We start from the raw sequence: 17,112 nt of genomic DNA on the forward strand, positions 1-17,112 counted from the left end.
AACCTGGAAATTTATTGGAGGTATATTCAGCAGAACCAGAAGTACATAAAAAGCACAGACATGCCTTACCAGCTCAGGAATGTGTCTGGACAACAGTAACTACAGAAACAAACAGCATATGCAGATTACTACTGCTGATACCTGCAGCTGCAGAAACTCTGACAACCTAAAGATGCATTTGATGGTTTTTGGAAAAAGGCCCACATGCAACAGGGATCACTGAAGCTCCTGGGAATTTTATGCAGGTGTTTAAGTTCCTCAGCAATTTTCAGGCTCCTAGCCACTTGAAAATCATGACACCTTCAGGTGCTTAAATATACACCTGAAAGCCTACTGTTTCAATTCAATAAAAAGGTGAAACTGCAGATTTGAAAACCTTAATATTATTCCTTTCAAGACTCATACAGTGCTTTAAAAGGGAAGGTAAATTTAAAATCACATTAGCCTATTTTTGATGAACTAAAGAAGAGGCAGGTTCTCATATTGATGAATAGTAACATCCATTGTGCAAAAATGATTTCTGTYTCCTCACCTTACTAGATTTATGGTCCACATTGAAGGTCGCAATAATTCCATCAGCCAACTCCCTGCCCTCTCTAAGGACCATATACTCAGAGAGACGATTTGCCAGGTATGTTTTACCAGTGCCACTAGGGCCAGACAAGATAATCCGTCTATGTTCCACCAGAAGAGAGACATAGCGCTGCAGTATAGGCTTTGGGATCAGCGATTCAAACACCAGGCAGTCCAAACTGTTCTCACAGATACCTGCAAAAGTAAAAAATTGCTCACTTAGGGGGATTTCAATTTTTTTTTCTAAATTACTTGCATTTTTAGAAGATTTTTTACTAAGTAGTTGTTATGTTGAAAATTATCCTATTAGTGAAGTCTGAACAAGATCAGTTAGCTGAAACAACTATTAGGCATCACAGTGAAGTGAAAAATGTCATTTTTCTGAATGCATCCGCACCCAGTGCGTGAGAAATCCCCAAAATGTAACTCCGCAGCAGTGGATTTAGACCACATAACCGAGCAGTTCCTTACTCCAGACATAAATCCTTTCCTTGCCTCTGGTATCCCTCGTGATAGAGCAGGGCAGATACATAAAGCAGTTACAAAGAGTGCAGAAGTGGCTGTGAGCTTAACGTGCATCCTACAGTATTTCAGCATTCCCAGTTTTCAAACTACTCAACTACAATCTATTGTGTCCAATCCATTTTCTGGACACAAGTTATCATGAAAATGATCCCATCTGAACACATGAACCATCTGTTTCACTGTTATTTTGTCAGGCACAGTACGTTCATCCAGAATTTACCTGTTTACTTTTGAATCTGTAGATGAAAACACCAGCTATCATCAACTCCCCCTACTTTCCCAAACACTTGTAATTAAACTCCTTCTCTGTATGCTGATAGTTATCTCTCCTAACATAAAACTCTTACTGATAAGCATTTACGCAATTATTAGCAGTCACTTTAGGCAAAACTGGCTCAGGCAAACATACAATGGATGAAAATAAACAGAAGAAAAGGAAGTTGGTAGATTATACACAGACAGAAATATCTGTACCTCAATGGTTGGAATATTAAATATATATATATATATATATATATATATGTAGGTTTATATCTCAAAGGTATAGGCAAATAACTGATTCCCATCAACTGATTAAATATTCACATTTTATTGAAAAATGTTATCACATATGAACCTTCAAAGTAGAAGTCAAGCCACTGCAAGTTAAACATAAAGTCGGACTGCAGCTTTATAGATATGGCTAGTCCTTAAGCAGTATTTTGATTGAAATTATATTACTTAACAAAGTATCCTAAGCAAGCAGAATGCTCTGGGTTTGCATCAAGCCTCAGTAAACTGAAATACTTCCTGGCTTATTTTGCCTTTCTGCTTGCTACACAAGGTAATTGATTTCTTATACTAATATTCAGAAATAAAAATATTTTCAGATAAATGCCACAGTCACGCTTAACTTGAGCTGCGGAGAGTCTGGCATAGCAACAAGTATCGTGCTACTCTATGGCTCTGTGCCAGACACTTCACTGGTGTAAATCGGGGTAAGCTGATGTACATTCAAAATACAGTGGTTGAGGACTTATCCTCAAATTTCGTCCTATAAAAATGGTTCACTGAAAAACCAAATGGGCTTATGGGAGAAATATAAACATTACATTCTTATCAGCATCACATAATGAAACTGATGCAAATTTTTGAAAACAATACATTTCAAAAAAAGTTTATTTCAAAGAAGATCCAGAGCTAAAGACATCATGGATTTGGGAATCCTTCCTCACCTATGGAAAGACTCTTAAGTTAGAAAAAGTCTAATCTTTCTTATTCTGCCTAAAGGAAATAGCAAATATAGCTGTTACACAGAAGTGAATGTGATTCTGAGAACTTTATTTATTCGGAATAGTACTGTCCTGCTCAAGCAATTCATTTGTGTCATTTGTGGTGTGAGGCATTTTCCAGAATGAATTGAAGCATCAGTTTAAGACCTGGAGAAAACTGCTACATGTATAATTATTTCTACTGCCGCAGGTCAAAACTTTGCTGAATTTACAAACAGTCACTAAATCTCTGCAGTGCCTAGTGCTGTTTTTATCAAATGGAAAGACAAGGGCTACAATGCCAGTAAATTCAGTGCAGAGACAGGAAAAGAAACACAATAAAAAGGTGTCACTCTGCATTTCTTGATGCAGCAGACTTTGATAAAACTGTAATTACTGAAASCTACAACCAAGGAATCAACAATAATTACCTTTGATAGTAACTGAAATGGTGTTGTTTTCTCCAACTAGGTAGCCACAGGGCAGCAGCTCAGGTGTCTCTGCACTATTTGTGCGTTTGATTTCTCCAATGCTATAGCCCAGAACACTGTCTGAATTCAGTCCCAGCTGACTCACTGGATCCACATGAATGATATACTCCTATGGTGAAAAAGGGTATGAAAATTTAGGCAACACTGCAATCTTTGTGCCTGTAGGTTCTATGCTACAACAGTAATAAACCCTCCAAGAGTTAAGTATTGCTTGGTACTGTCAAAATCCTGTACGAACGCTTAATGAAAGTTAATCCTCACAAAAACCATATGGAGTAGGCAAGTAACTGCTACGCACTTCACACATGGGGAAACTAAGAAAAGCAGAGTTAGCTGATTTGTCCAAAGTCACCCACTGAGTTTTTGACAGAGACAAGACTGTCAGAGAGGAAGAACATCCAATGCTTCTTGGACATAAACCCAAATTCAAATCAGGATGTATATCTGAGCTCCTGGTATAGGCCTCCTGTGGTCAAATATGCTGGGAACACTCAGTGGGAGAATTCAAACTTAGAGTACATTGCACTCATCTACCTTGAACAGTCGTCTAACAACGCCATCTAGAACATCCCATTTGGTCTTGCCACTGACTCCGATGCAGCCAATGAGGAAAGTGCGGGGCCTGGAATCCTGAATGCACACAGCACAAATTTAAATTAATAAATCCTAATCCCGTCAGACAGGCCTGTATAAAGTAATTAAAACACTGCCTATTTTTTGTTATTGTGTTATTGTTTTGTTATATGCAGTGTCTATTAATCTATATGTTGAGCTTTGAATGCTCAACAGTCAACCTATGAACAATGCAAAAGCCTCTAGGAGGACTACAGCTTATCAAAAAGGAAGAAATGCTCTTAGAAAATTCTAGTGAAAATGTTCATGGCATATTCAGCTTTCTATGACTTCTCAATCAAATATGTTACACTACAAAGTTTTGTCCTATTTATTTCTATAAATGCTATCATAGACAGAAATCCGGTGCAATTATTAAAAATTCTACAATTTGTATAATATATTTGGTATATTGTAGCATTTTAGTTGATAATTTTGTTTCGGATTTCTAAGGCAGAGAAGAAAAAACAGAATCCAACTCATTCCTCTATGCTTCTATAACTGTACTTTCTATGAAACATTCACAGAAGAAAAACTAATTTCCATCATAAGACTTCAGGTGCAATGCCACATAAGGAATCATTTTCACACAGTAACTTTACTGACTGTGAACATACAATGGAGTCCAATAGAATCAGCAAAACAGTCATACCATTAATTTGCTTATCCAGGGCTGTCATTTATTAATGCAAAATTGATATTTAATGGAAAGATGATCTGTTCAGACAACTTTAATTCTGATTATTCAAGTTTTTGTCATCTCTTTATTACAGGTATATACAAGGGATATCAAATTATTTCTTAAATGCACTTTTACTATGGAACAGGTACTCACAATGTGAGATAGCAAGGTCAGTGCTTGGCAAAGATTGTGTAGTTGATTCATGCATGCATGCACTACACATGTAGACTGGGCTGCAATATACAATATTTGAAATGTATTTGGGTATCTATGATTCTTTAAATTACTGGATAATCGACAACATCTGAAAGAGGACAGATTCAGAACACAATGCTTGTACCTGTGATGACCACTTGAACTAGAATAAGATACAGATCTCCCGGTTTGGGAAGTCTTGTGAGACAGGTGCTTCTAATGTTTCCAGTGCACCTCATCTACATTTTGAATTATTTCTATTATTAGTTGAAATTTTATTAAAGCTTAAATAACAGAAAGGTCCAAGGGCTTTCTGACACTTCTAACATGTCAGTCTTAAACATACACTACCCCAAGGGAAGGTTAGTTTGCTAACTTCCTTAAAGCTGAAAAAACAGCCTGGCTTTCAGAGATACTGAAATGCTTAAACTGTAACACATCACTTACACCAAGTCTAGACCGACAATCCTACATTACTGACACTGGTTAGTGCCAGTGCTGATGGCACTAGCAAGACATTGTGAAAAACCAACCAACCAACCAACCAACCAACCAAAAAACAAACAAAAACCCATCCTATTGTAGACTAGTCCCAGAAGGCCACTTAAACAGAGTTGTTGGCATTCTGCAGTTCTAAGGAAGTGGGAGCTTAGTGAGTGCCTCGTCTATCAGTAGTGATACACTGGTGAATTATTTTGCTGAGAAAATTTTTAAAATGTGTTGCAAATAAAAGCCTGCAAAACAGATTGGAATGTGACAGAGAATTAGAATTCAAAGTCGCTTATATTTCAAAGCTGGAGACAAAATACAACTCACCTCCTTCCATTTCATTTCATCCTGAAAGTTGACAACTATTTTAACATGCCTGCCTCCTTCTTTCCGAGTAGAGCCATCGCCAGGGTCATCTAACAGCATGTCTGTGAACAGAAAACATCAGCAGCTGCACAGTTATATCTTGACAACAACGAAGGCTGTTCTAGTTTACACTTATGCTTCTAACTGTCAAGTCAAAACCTATCTGGGCTTCTCATGCCCAGAGGTAAAATGTGAGAACCAGGCTTAATGACTTCCCTACCAAATATAAAGATCAGTCTTTAAAGGGAAAGGTCACTGAAAATTATTAGTCAGTTACTCTGTATTTTCCTTTCTACCAAATAAAACACCTCCCTGGCAAATGTACACCATTAAATGGCTCTGAAAACAGCTCTCTGTAGCTGAGCTCATAATTGGACAACCATGCTCTGGGGCGTAGCAGACCTATGATGACATTTGGAGAAGGCTTTTTGCCAGCTCTTAACATATTTCCACACCTTAGCTGTTAATAATTCTCATGCTTTCATTTTTCCATGGCTAACCAAATTGAATCTTCCAAGTACAGGATAAAACATGCCCACCGCCTTTCTCATTAAACTCACCGAGACTGGTCGACTCCGTGAGGTTCAAACTGTGTTGAGAGAGACCCGCTGAATGTCTTGGGGAGGATGAAATGGAAACCTGAGACTGAGCCCTGCTGCAGCTGCCGTGGTTTTCAGATTTCAGACGATCATTTTCTGCTTTTAATTTTTCAATCTCACTCTTCAAAAGACAATTCAGTAGTTAGGAGGCACAGTGAAAACATACACTTAAAAAAGAGGAACAAAAGTAACTGAAAAATAAATACTAGTAAAAAAAAAGGAATTTTTGTAATATCCATAAAACTTTTCAAAGTATCCTACAAAACATAAATATGTGGGAATTTACTGAACACTGAAATGCAGCCACTTTAAGGTAGAGGAGGGCAAGTGTTTAAGAGCCTGCTCTCAGTCAATGAAATAATCTCCCCATAGGTTTCTAAGATTGAAATTATTACAGTTGCAGAGTTCAKGAAGGCAAAATTAATTCAATTTGACTTTTAACTAACATAAGCATTTTAAGATGTAATATTCTAAGAAAGCTGAATGGGACTTTTAACAAGCACTAAAAAACTTCAGAATTACTTTAAAATCTGTACAGGGTGTGGAATGACCAGTGTTTAGCACATGAACATACTCTGTAAAATCTGGGGCTGTTATTTCTTACCTGCATTCTGTTCATCGCCTCCCGAAGCTGGTCAAGCTGATGAGCAGAGCTAAGGGCTTCCAGACGAATATCAGTCAACTTCATCTCTTTGTCTCTTAGTTCATTGCGTAGCTGCATGACTGTTTCAGCTTCACTGTCAGTGCATTCAGAAATACTGAAGAATATTGAAAAACAGGCATTAAACTAGATCACTTGTTAATTTTCATAATGTTTCATTGGCATTTATTAGTAAAAGGAAAAAAACTCTTATTCTGCAGGAAGGAGGCAACAGCTTTGGTTTATTGCATCAGTGATAACATAAATCAGGTGTTAAAAAAGTCATGGAAAAATTAGACACTAGTCAAATAGATATGTTTGAAGTTTATTTGCTTTAATCAGCACATGAAACAGAATTCTGGAAATCACCTACTATTGGATAGTGKTTTTTTTTGTTTTGTTTTGTTTTTTCATGTAGTTGCCACAAAGGAAATACTTTAAAGCCAAAATCTAAGTAAGTTGAGGGAGTGCAGGCAGTAGCAGCAGGCGGTTGAGATTGATGAGTTTATGGAAAGATTTAAAGCTCACCAGGTGTGCACAGCTGGGTTTCCCTGAAGTGTTCTGGAGGGCTTTGGAACTCTACACCTACTCAAGCATGATAAATTCCTGTTCACTTTAAAGCACTCATGCTTAAAAAAAAATTGTGGTGTTCTTCTTCTCTCCTCCCCTGAGAAAGACTCTGGATGAGTAACATTTCAGCACGCGTGTAAGAGTATCTACCTAAAGATCAACTACACAGCTGCATGCTTTGAGGGAGATTTAATTTAAAACGTCTCTCCCTAAGTCAGGTTAATGAGAGATGCTTTATCCACCAAAAAGCAAATAACCCAAAATACACACTCTATCTTTCCCTCAGTTCATGTATTTGCTCTTTTCTTAGTTTGTGTCTAGTCTTTTTGCTTTGAAGAGTCTTGTTAAGATGAGATGTATGCACACAGGATTTTGACTGGTGACAGGCGGGATCATCATTTGCCAATTTTCTGGCCTTGGAGCTAAAGCACAACTTGCTGCAGTCATGAGAAACTCATCAAGTTAGGGTCAAGAAACCTACATAAAAGTTGTGGGAGATTACACTCTGATACTAACATTCACCACCCTTATTTGGCTGAAAACTATTGTTATTGCTTTCACCTCTTCATATGAAAACAAGTGATGGGCAAAAATTCAAGTTTGGGTACTTATTCAAATGCATTTGATTTGAAATCAGGCTGGAAGTTTCGTATGACACCTACAGGTTCGTAAGGCTGCCTGATAATTACGTGTTAAGCAACAAAGCAAAATCCTGACTTTAAAGCCTTTATTTCATTCTCACTCAAACAGAAGCAGATGGGTATGGTTTGGTCACACAGAAGAGCCCACCTATACTTGCTACTAACAAAAGGAGCAATTTTGTCCTCATTCCTCATTTCCCAGCCTTTTCCTGGCTGTGCTGTCATGCCCGCGTGTCATCTTTGGAACTGAGCCAATTCAACTCATTAACCCAGGAAAAAAAATACTCACATTTTTGTCATATTATTTTTCACATAATTTAGCATGTTGAATCAGCTCAGTGGAATTGCCTAGTAAGTAGCAGAACCAGCGTAAGGAAAGGACCAGGCACAGGTGGTGGAGAGGTACAGAAGGAAGAAGTAGATTGTCTTCATTCATTAGATGCAAGATGTTAGATCAGTTCAGCTGTATTGCTAAACTGTGATGTTTGATTCTCAGTATATTCTTACCTTCCTATGAATCTGTCTACTTAAATAGGAACCCATCGCTGCAGACTAGTACAATAGGTGCTGTCTTTACTCAATAGAGAAAGCAAAATCCCAGACTTGACCTGGTTTGACTCATTAACAGCAAGAGATCCAATTAGTACCGCACTCCAAGGTCACCCTGGCTATAAATATTCTTCATGTAGAACCTGTTCCGCTGAGAGAACACCTCAGTAAAATATTAAATTATACTGTGGTAAAGGTACAGTRATTTTTGGCTTCCTAGCAATGCTAAGGCACTAGGTTAGGAATCAGCTTACATATAAATTCAACTTTCCTATCTTCTGCTTGTAATCTAGGCAGGCTATAGAACACTCAAAGTAGACAGTAGTATCTTTGCTCATTGTTTTGCCACTATGACAGAGTTAAGGATTTTACCAGATACAATGCACTTAGCAAAACAGGGCTTCTGTCTGGGAGAAAATAAAAACATCCCTTGGAAGCAGGACCAAGCCAGTGGCAACAGACCAGCTCTGATCCACAGAACAATGTTTTCTGGGCCAATGTGTCTTCTACTGTGGCCTCATGGTGAGCAACAGCTGCTTTTGGTAAAGCGTGTAACTGAACAGCAGTCAAACTCTTGTGGCGCTGATACAGATTTGCAGATTCTTACACAGAATCTGATTCTAGAAAGTGGCCTAGTGCCCTGTAAAACTAAATATAGTATTTCTTTATTACTAGTGTAGTGAGATTCTTTTCACTTCACTTTCCAAATTTGGCATTTCCAAATCACCTACTACAAAATTAAAACAAAAACAACAACAACAACAACAACAACAACATGCCACTTACAGAGAATTGGAATGAGAAGCTCTCAGCAATGGTGTTGAAACAGTTGAGTTGTGGTGGTGTGGTAGCTTTGGTGATGAAGGTAACGAAGAATCGGTCATCTCCTCAATATCTGAATGAGAGGATGCTGACTTGGGAGATTTCTTTTTACCAAAAGCTTGTTTGAAGGAGCTGCGTAACTGAAAAAACACCACCACAACAGTGGAGACATCATTAACTACGAAAGCAGACAACAAAGYCACAGAGTAAAAACACTAACATGCAAATATTCCAAACAATACAGCCATATTCACATGTATTTTTAATAGGGATAAAAGAAAATCAAAACAAAAGCTTTTTTTTCTGAAACTATTTTATGAGATTAATAAGGTAAATTCTCAGTAGGACTGGATATCAATGCCTCCTATTTTTAAGATAACTATTTTAAAGCAAACACAAAATTCTGTTCAGTGCAGTGGGTTTTATAGCAATGTTGTAACTTGCAGCTATAACGTAACATGGCTCTGCCAAGGTTAATGATGCTGAAATGGTTAGTCATGTAAATGGGTGGGTTAGCTTTGTATTTCATAGTTTAAAGTAGGTTGTCCTTACCTCATTGACCTGCCGGAAGAAGCGCAAGCAAAAGGGAGGAGGAGGGGGAAGGAAAAAAGACATGTTTTAACAGATAAAGCCAGTGACAAGGAAAGCTTTGGATTTTTAAGACAAACATGACCAATGATCAACAAATACCAACATATACTTTAAAACTGGAGTGCTATATATTCTAGAAATGAATGGTTCAAACAACYATTCCCTTTTTTGCTTGAGGGAGACAAGATCCAGATCTCTTAACTATTTGAACTATATTTTCTCTATGGYTCAGAAGAAATCTCTGGCTAACAACCAAGTCAATATTTTATTCTTCTTTGCAGGAACACGTATTTCACCAGCAGAAGGCACTGAATCTTCTCTACCTATTGGCAATTAAGAAGTCMTTTTTAACAGGACTGCCATTTACTGAATGAGTAGAAAATTGAATATTAATGACTAAACTGATGTTATCCTGAAGCTGTAGCTAAACACTGCTTAACATTATCACAAAGTACATGGTGCAAACGGTCTGGTTTAATACAAGCTRAAAGTCACTTTTAACTAGAACAAGATTTCTACAGTAAGAAATGTTGAAAATCTTTTGTTTTAGCCCTGAATGGTCAGCTGTGCTGTTTCTACACATAACAGAAAAGTTTGGGCTGAGACTGTCACCAATACTTCTGAAATAAAAATGTGCAAGTCAAACAAAACATATATTTTCTCAATAAAATCCTGATTTAGCTTCTTCATTTTACAACAATGTGCTCATTTTCAATAATAAACCAACTACTGTCCTGTTTCTTCTACTTTTTATCTATTCTTCTTTAAAATTTATTTATTCTTCTTTATAATGTTTATTCCTCTTTATAATAAAGAGACGTTTCCTTAACCTTCCTTACAGATAGTCATGTGTTGAATGAGAAATGTAGGCTGCTATAAGATGAGATTTACTAGGTTTCAACAACAAAGCATATAAGCTAAAACAACAACAACAAAAAAGTATTTATCTTAACTAAGGCTTAACGATCATAAAAAATTTATCTCACAGAAATTAAGTGAGTCACTAGCAATTTACAAGTTACAGCAATTTACCTTGTCTGTAATTAACATATAAATCAGCATGACAAGGATTTGGAGACGGCAATGTTTCCTTCTAACCAGTGATTTTAGGGACAGAGAAGAAATACTACTGTTATAAAGGGGCTAGCAACATATCAAAGTGAAACCACGAGGATAAAAGGGACATTAAAATAAGATCCTACTCAAGAAACTGTTTCTTACTGTCCAAGAGTTTCATAAAACTTTCTAAGAGGATCACATGCAAATACAGATCAAACCTTTCCCATCTCAAACAGCATTATGAAKCAATACAGATTTATCTGTATACTCAAAAGATCTAAGAAGATTTAAGTTCAGTGGGAAGGAAAGGGTGGATTGCTTTGCTGGCTACATTAAAGGAACTAGGGACTTTAGTCCAAACTACAATCAGACTAAGGTCACTAAGGCAGTTATGATCTAATTCAAAATGGAGTTTAATAGGATGTACCTTTCCTCCAGTACAGGGTACCTTGTACACAGTAAATGATGAGCAAAGAAGGAAAAACCGGAAATGAAAGGTAAGTATGGTGAAACCTTGTGGAATAAATGTCTATCACAATAAATTTTTTAAAATTGGTATTTTTTTCTTGTAGAGCTACATGGTAATGTTCAATATAGAGATCTCAGAAAGTGTATAAAATGTTCACTTGAAAGAAGAAAGCCGTAGAAGCCAAAAAGGAAAAAAAAAAAGTAAAAATATTCTCTCATTATGGATTTGTTTTACTTTAATGATAGATGTGGAGTTTTCCCTAAGGGGTTGGGAACTGTATTACTTTTAGCCAAAATTGATCTTTGACAGTTATTTCTGCTTTGAGACTGGCCTTTTGACTGCTAAGGTAAAATTCATTTCTATGCAGAGTCAGCACAAGCATATACATCACTTACGACTCAATTAAGTCTTCAAAAGAGAGTTTACACAGGATTTAAACAGCACATAGTCCTTGTGCTGACCTGTTGGATGAAATGGAGGAAGGAGGAGTTGAACTGCTAGATTTCACTGTGCATGTTCTGACAATTTTATATAAACCTCACGCAATCTGTTAAAATACACTCACCCAGTTCTTCCTCTTCTTTTTCTTTGAATCACTTTCTATGTTGCTTCCCACACTGGAGTGACTGGTAGCGCTGTTAATACTAGAGACACTGTCTGAAGAGTGCTGCCTTCGGATCCGCAGGTCTGTGGGCTGAGCAGCTCCAGTACCTGAACATTAATGGCAGGCAGTGTCAAAATTATATAACAAATTTGATATTCTCTATTAATCATTCAATTCCAAAGAAATATTTGGGGAAATTAACACATTTACAATCACTTGCACCAACTGAGGCACTGTTCAAAGCAGTGCTACCTAATCCATGTTTCTTGTGGACACAGATCCTTCCAGCCTTTTCTTCAGCTATCTGTCCCAGCGTAAATCACTGGGAGTAACAGACGTGAGATATTACAAGACTGTGTTCAGTCAGATTCAGGAAAATTACATTCAGGAAATTATAAAAAATGCAGAAGTGAAAAAGTACATTGCACAGCATGCCATAGCTTGAAGAAGGACTTCTTTGCTCCCTTTCCATGTCAATGTCTAGAGGGGTGAATTACTAAACGCTGACAGTAAACTCAGAGAGATTACATAGAAAAGTTTTGTTAAAATGCTTTCTCAATCATCTAACACATTCATTTACTTCTGTAGAATTTACTGTACTGTTTACATAAATACCAATTTAAAAACCTCACATTATACCAAAACAAGTAACTACAGCATGGTCATGAGACAAAGCAGATCTCTGACAGGTACAGTTGCATCAGATACTACCAAGAGGACTCATGTCTCATGAGCACTGCACAGTTGCTAAATGTAGTCCTTATGTCTCACCTTTGCAGTTGAGCTCAGGTGTGTTAATGACTCCGTTAATGGCAGCCTGGGCAGCAGCATTTTGCTTCTTCAGTAGTTCAATAGTCTTCCTTAACTCATTCAGTTCTGAATCCTTGAATACAAAACAAAACTGGTGATATGTCTGAAAATACAGATGGTATCTAACGACTCCCAAGATGCCATCTTTCAAGCTGAGCCTTGGTACTTGGTAGAGCATTTATGGAATATACATGTAAAAAGATAGGAAAATGAAGTTTGACCTGCCTGGGGAAGCATACCCTCAACAGACTAAAAAATAGCTTGGTAATTGTGACACTTAATTGCAAACATGTACATCCTCTTTAACACAGCAACAATGTATACTCAGGTACCCTGTTTAAAAATCCAGTGTTGTTTACCTTGCAATGATTTGTCATAGTATTTTTTTTTGGACATGTACATGTGTGAATGCACTGGGAAGAAATATATCATAAAAAGATGCAATACTGAAACCTAGCATCCAAAGCAACAATTTGTAGCAATAACCTGATTGGCTGTCATAACATACCAGTGAAGCAAACAAGTTTTTATTACATTTTACTACTTTAGGACAATTGAGAGTATTAGTACAACTAAGGGAAACAGCATACATGATCTTTTCTACAGCTACCAAAGGAGCAAGAGCAACAAAGATGGGAAGAGAACTTCAGACTTCGGTACTTASAGTGCCCTTCTCCTCACCTTAAGGTCTTCACCAATAAATTGGTCTAAATCACATACTCATTTTACTTTAAATGCGACCGAAAAGTTCAGCTTCCCTCTAAGTCTGTCAAAAGTACCACAGCTGTGACGATTCTTAAAAGTCATCCTGGATCTGCCCGTCTGGGATACGCACCGTTACAATTACACCTTCCACAAATACTTCTCAGACTTGCCTTTTGTTCAGCTGTCATTGTCAGGCTCTGCAGTCTGATGGTCATGTTTCCCAGACTCTGCTCAAATGCTGCCACAAGGTGAGCCTGAAAGTTAAATGACACAGAAGAGTGAGTATTCTGCTCTCTCCCACAAACAAGAATATTTATGCAGGTATTTAAACGTACTACTTGGTGTATTTCAATTTTTTATTGTATAAATGATATAGAGAAAATAGGAGAGGTAAGAAAAGATCATATGACTTGAACATATATTGCCAAAATGTTTATAAACAAATTACGAGGAATAACTTAACTGTGGAAAATTAGAAGTGCCAAAAGTAACAGACCAATTGCAAAACTTTAGAACATGACAGCCTGCTCATGTAAAGTGACTGCTAGCAGCACACTGAAATGATGCAGCTTGGGGCCATAAACCATGCCCTGCTGGGCAGCAGCTGATGCCAAACACTTCGGAAAACAGATCTCCTTTCACGAAATGCCGAAAGGAAAAAGAGACAAAATAAACCATGCCCACTATCTCCTGCAATTAAGTTTTTGAATTGAGACTTAATCTCTGACTTTTTATGTGTCTTGATAATCTTCAAGTACCCTCTTACACAGTTAAGGTAACTCTTGCCACACTTTGGCCAATTCTTGGTAAAAATTTTAAGCCTCTTCCACACAGTAATAAAAATGATAATAAAAAAAGGCAGCAGCATTCATAAGTTTCAGGCAGATGCCCTGAAAARTAAAATAAAATAGAAAGGAAGAAATAAAGTATTAAGTAAAATAGAAAACAAACTTTTAGATATAGAAGATGACCCAGAAACTGCCCTCCAAGTAGATAAGTATTTTCTTTATATTTCCCCTTGAATTCCAGACTTACTATAGCGGCCTTGATACAGTGGAAAACAGAACTAAAATTTAATACAGAAAAAGAAAAGCAAGAGTACAAGTTTGCATTAGAGAATTTTCAAGATCCTCTCGGGATACTTCTAATTTTTTAATTAAAAAGTCAAGGTTTACATAATCTGTACTGAACTAGATTTTTTTTTTCAAAAAAAAAAAAAACACGAGAAGTTGCTAGAAGATCTTACATGGAAGACATTTCTGTAATATTGTTTATATTTAATTATTTTGTTTCAAGTAAAGAAAGAARCAGTAGCTTTATTTGTTGACCATATTGTCATTAAAAGTAAATCRAAAAATCATGTAACAGGGATGAAATCAAATAAAAAAGTATAAAATATCCTATAAGACTTATAAGAGTTTAGATTTAAAGATACTAGAGGAAATTTAAGTGTGCATTTTAGATGAACAGAGAAAGCTTGAAAATGTACCATCTTCATTTTCTCATAAGCAAAGATTTAGTATGTGATGATAATTGAGAGAATTAAATGCTTCTGAAGGCAAAGAAAAATGATTGTTTTTATTGCCAAACGCTAGAGACTATATATAAAATTTGTGTTCTCTGGAACTACAATTAGACTTGAAAGTTCATTAAAGTGCTTGAAGAATTGATATTTAGAAGAGTTTTTAAAAAAATGTGTTTTTGCCAACATTTTCAAATGAAGTCATAAAAATGTTATYACATACTCATGCTAACTTTACGTTAAAAGAAATGTAGACTGGAGATAGCTATAATACTGCTTATAGACCAACAGTTCAGAGATTTGAAAAAAAACTGGTAATGGAGACAGCCAATAGACTTTGTGCAAGACACCCCAAATCCTGTGGAATTTTGTAAGCAAAGGGAATAGTGAAGGAGACTAATATATCCACAACAATGKTTTTTTTCCCCTTAGTTGTTAAGCTATGATCCCAAGTAAGTACAATCTTAAAATCACTGCATTAAGATCAATATTTTTAGATTTTTGAGCTGTATGTTTACTAGAAAACATAGCAAATTAACTTTAAAATTCATTAAGTAACTAATTTAACAAGTCATGCTTAGTTACTCATGTTCGACTGAGGTTAGTCAATCGTCCTTTCTCTGTACTGGACAGCAGAGAATACATCAGCAAAACTAGTAATATCAGGCTCAGTTTCCTAAGACAAAGAGATTTGTCTTCCGGCAAACAGACCATGGGAGTCACAGAGGTAGAGTTCACGTTATGCTATCCAGCAGGCAAACTCAGGAAGCTGGAGAAGTCAGCTGAGTCCTAAGATGCCTCTGCAGAGAGCGGTAACGATGGGGACTGCACTATTGCAAGTCTGCAGCCTGCCTGCAGACACACTTGCAGGCAGCTAAGGGGCCTCTCCAAATTTTGAGTGCATCCTATCCACAACGAAAGCCCATTTGCTAAATGCCATCTAGACCCTCCTGGAGCTTGGGCTAGCTACCCTTTTTTGCTCTCCTCCAAAATACTGAGAACTCAGTCCTGATTATATTAAGGATATTAGCCAAGAACTGAAATGAACAAAAAGCAATGAGGAGGAAAGGTAGAGTGAGAAGATAGAAGGAACTTGATAAAAGGGAACTATGTTTTTTGTGCCACAACAAGGCATTATTTTATAGATATACATGAATATGTATATGCATGTGAATAAGTAACACAGCCATAATTATAAATTAAAAATTTGCTTAATACACGTGGTGAYCTACAATAACCATATTGCTTAATAACATTTTGCTTTTTCATTAAAAATAATCACATGTAGTACAAGTAAAACTGTGCAAAAACTCTTGTTTTTTGTGAAAATGTGAATGCGAGAAGGACATTCTCTCAAGTCTCAGTCTCTAAGTGCATACAGAATGGCAAAACCTTCCACAGAGCCATTCCAGACTTATTCATCATCAGCACACAGATGACTTATCCTAAATAACTGTTCTCACATTCGCAATGAAAACAAACATGAGCAGTAAAATAACATGGGGACATGCATCTCTTGTTCCCACCAGACCCTGTGAAAACAAGCAGAGCTGGGACTGTGAGAAAAATAGCAAAAAAGTAAGTTAAATCCTCACTACATGTGTCTGAAAATGTAAATATTTACTTAAAGAACAGACTGAAGTTCCTGTTGGAGGGGAGAAAACAAAAATCCCAATATTCAGTAATACTCAAGAATCTCAATTCACATCTTTGCAGAAGTTTTTTTTTWWAAAAAAATGAAACCAGGGCAAATGGATAGTGAGCTATAGAAAATAACTAATTTTACTTTCTAGTTTGCAGGAACCCAAATTCTAGCCCCAATGGCCTCAGAATAACATCAAGGCTGCAGTGCATATAGAGGAAAACTTGAAAAAGATTTGATACATCAAGTAAGGATAGGAATTCAAACTACTTACATTAAAACACTAAAAAAAAAATCTCCTGTAAAGGAAATGTCATAAAGCATTGTTTTTACAAAAAGAACTGATCTGCCAAAGTTTCCTGGGTACAGACCTGGCCTTTTACATGGAAAAAAACCACATTCTCCAAATAGAGACACCTATGCCAGAATAAGACTGAAACATATAAGTAGGACAGTTTTAAAGACATCTCTGCAGCAAGCTGTAGCTGACTCATGAGCAAATGAGGGACAGGTTCAGATCTAAGAAGCTTATACAGAATGAATGAAAATTTTAGCAAAATGAATGAAACAAGAATGAAGCAAAAATGAAGCAAAACCAAAACATTAGCGAAGTCATAAATGATGCTAACTTTCTTAAAAAAAAATAAAGAAAAGAAAGCACAGTGGCAGTAGGCAAAACAAAACGATTCCCTCAAGATAGCARTAG

At 36.6% G+C, this 17,112-nt stretch overlaps 1 protein-coding gene across 1 annotated transcript in view; it reads right to left on the reverse strand.

Annotated features, from left to right (window-relative positions):
* Positions 1 to 17,112, reverse strand: part of NAV2 (neuron navigator 2) — a 245,917-nt gene that overhangs the window by 10,356 nt on the left and 218,449 nt on the right. Inside the window, exons 21-30 of the mRNA XM_085300906.1 lie at positions 13,413 to 13,496; positions 12,499 to 12,610; positions 11,689 to 11,834; positions 8,969 to 9,144; positions 6,387 to 6,540; positions 5,744 to 5,903; positions 5,145 to 5,245; positions 3,374 to 3,469; positions 2,780 to 2,948; positions 533 to 768 (exon numbers count right to left, since the gene is read on the reverse strand). Of these exons, the coding sequence (XP_085157032.1) occupies positions 533 to 768; positions 2,780 to 2,948; positions 3,374 to 3,469; positions 5,145 to 5,245; positions 5,744 to 5,903; positions 6,387 to 6,540; positions 8,969 to 9,144; positions 11,689 to 11,834; positions 12,499 to 12,610; positions 13,413 to 13,496 (1,434 nt within the window). The remainder of the gene's footprint in view (positions 1 to 532; positions 769 to 2,779; positions 2,949 to 3,373; positions 3,470 to 5,144; positions 5,246 to 5,743; positions 5,904 to 6,386; positions 6,541 to 8,968; positions 9,145 to 11,688; positions 11,835 to 12,498; positions 12,611 to 13,412; positions 13,497 to 17,112) is intronic.

Source organism: Rhea americana, unplaced genomic scaffold (assembly GCF_003343005.1).
Source record: "Rhea americana isolate MKP2758 unplaced genomic scaffold, rheAme1 scaffold_17, whole genome shotgun sequence".
Classification (NCBI taxonomy): domain Eukaryota; kingdom Metazoa; phylum Chordata; class Aves; order Rheiformes; family Rheidae; genus Rhea; species Rhea americana.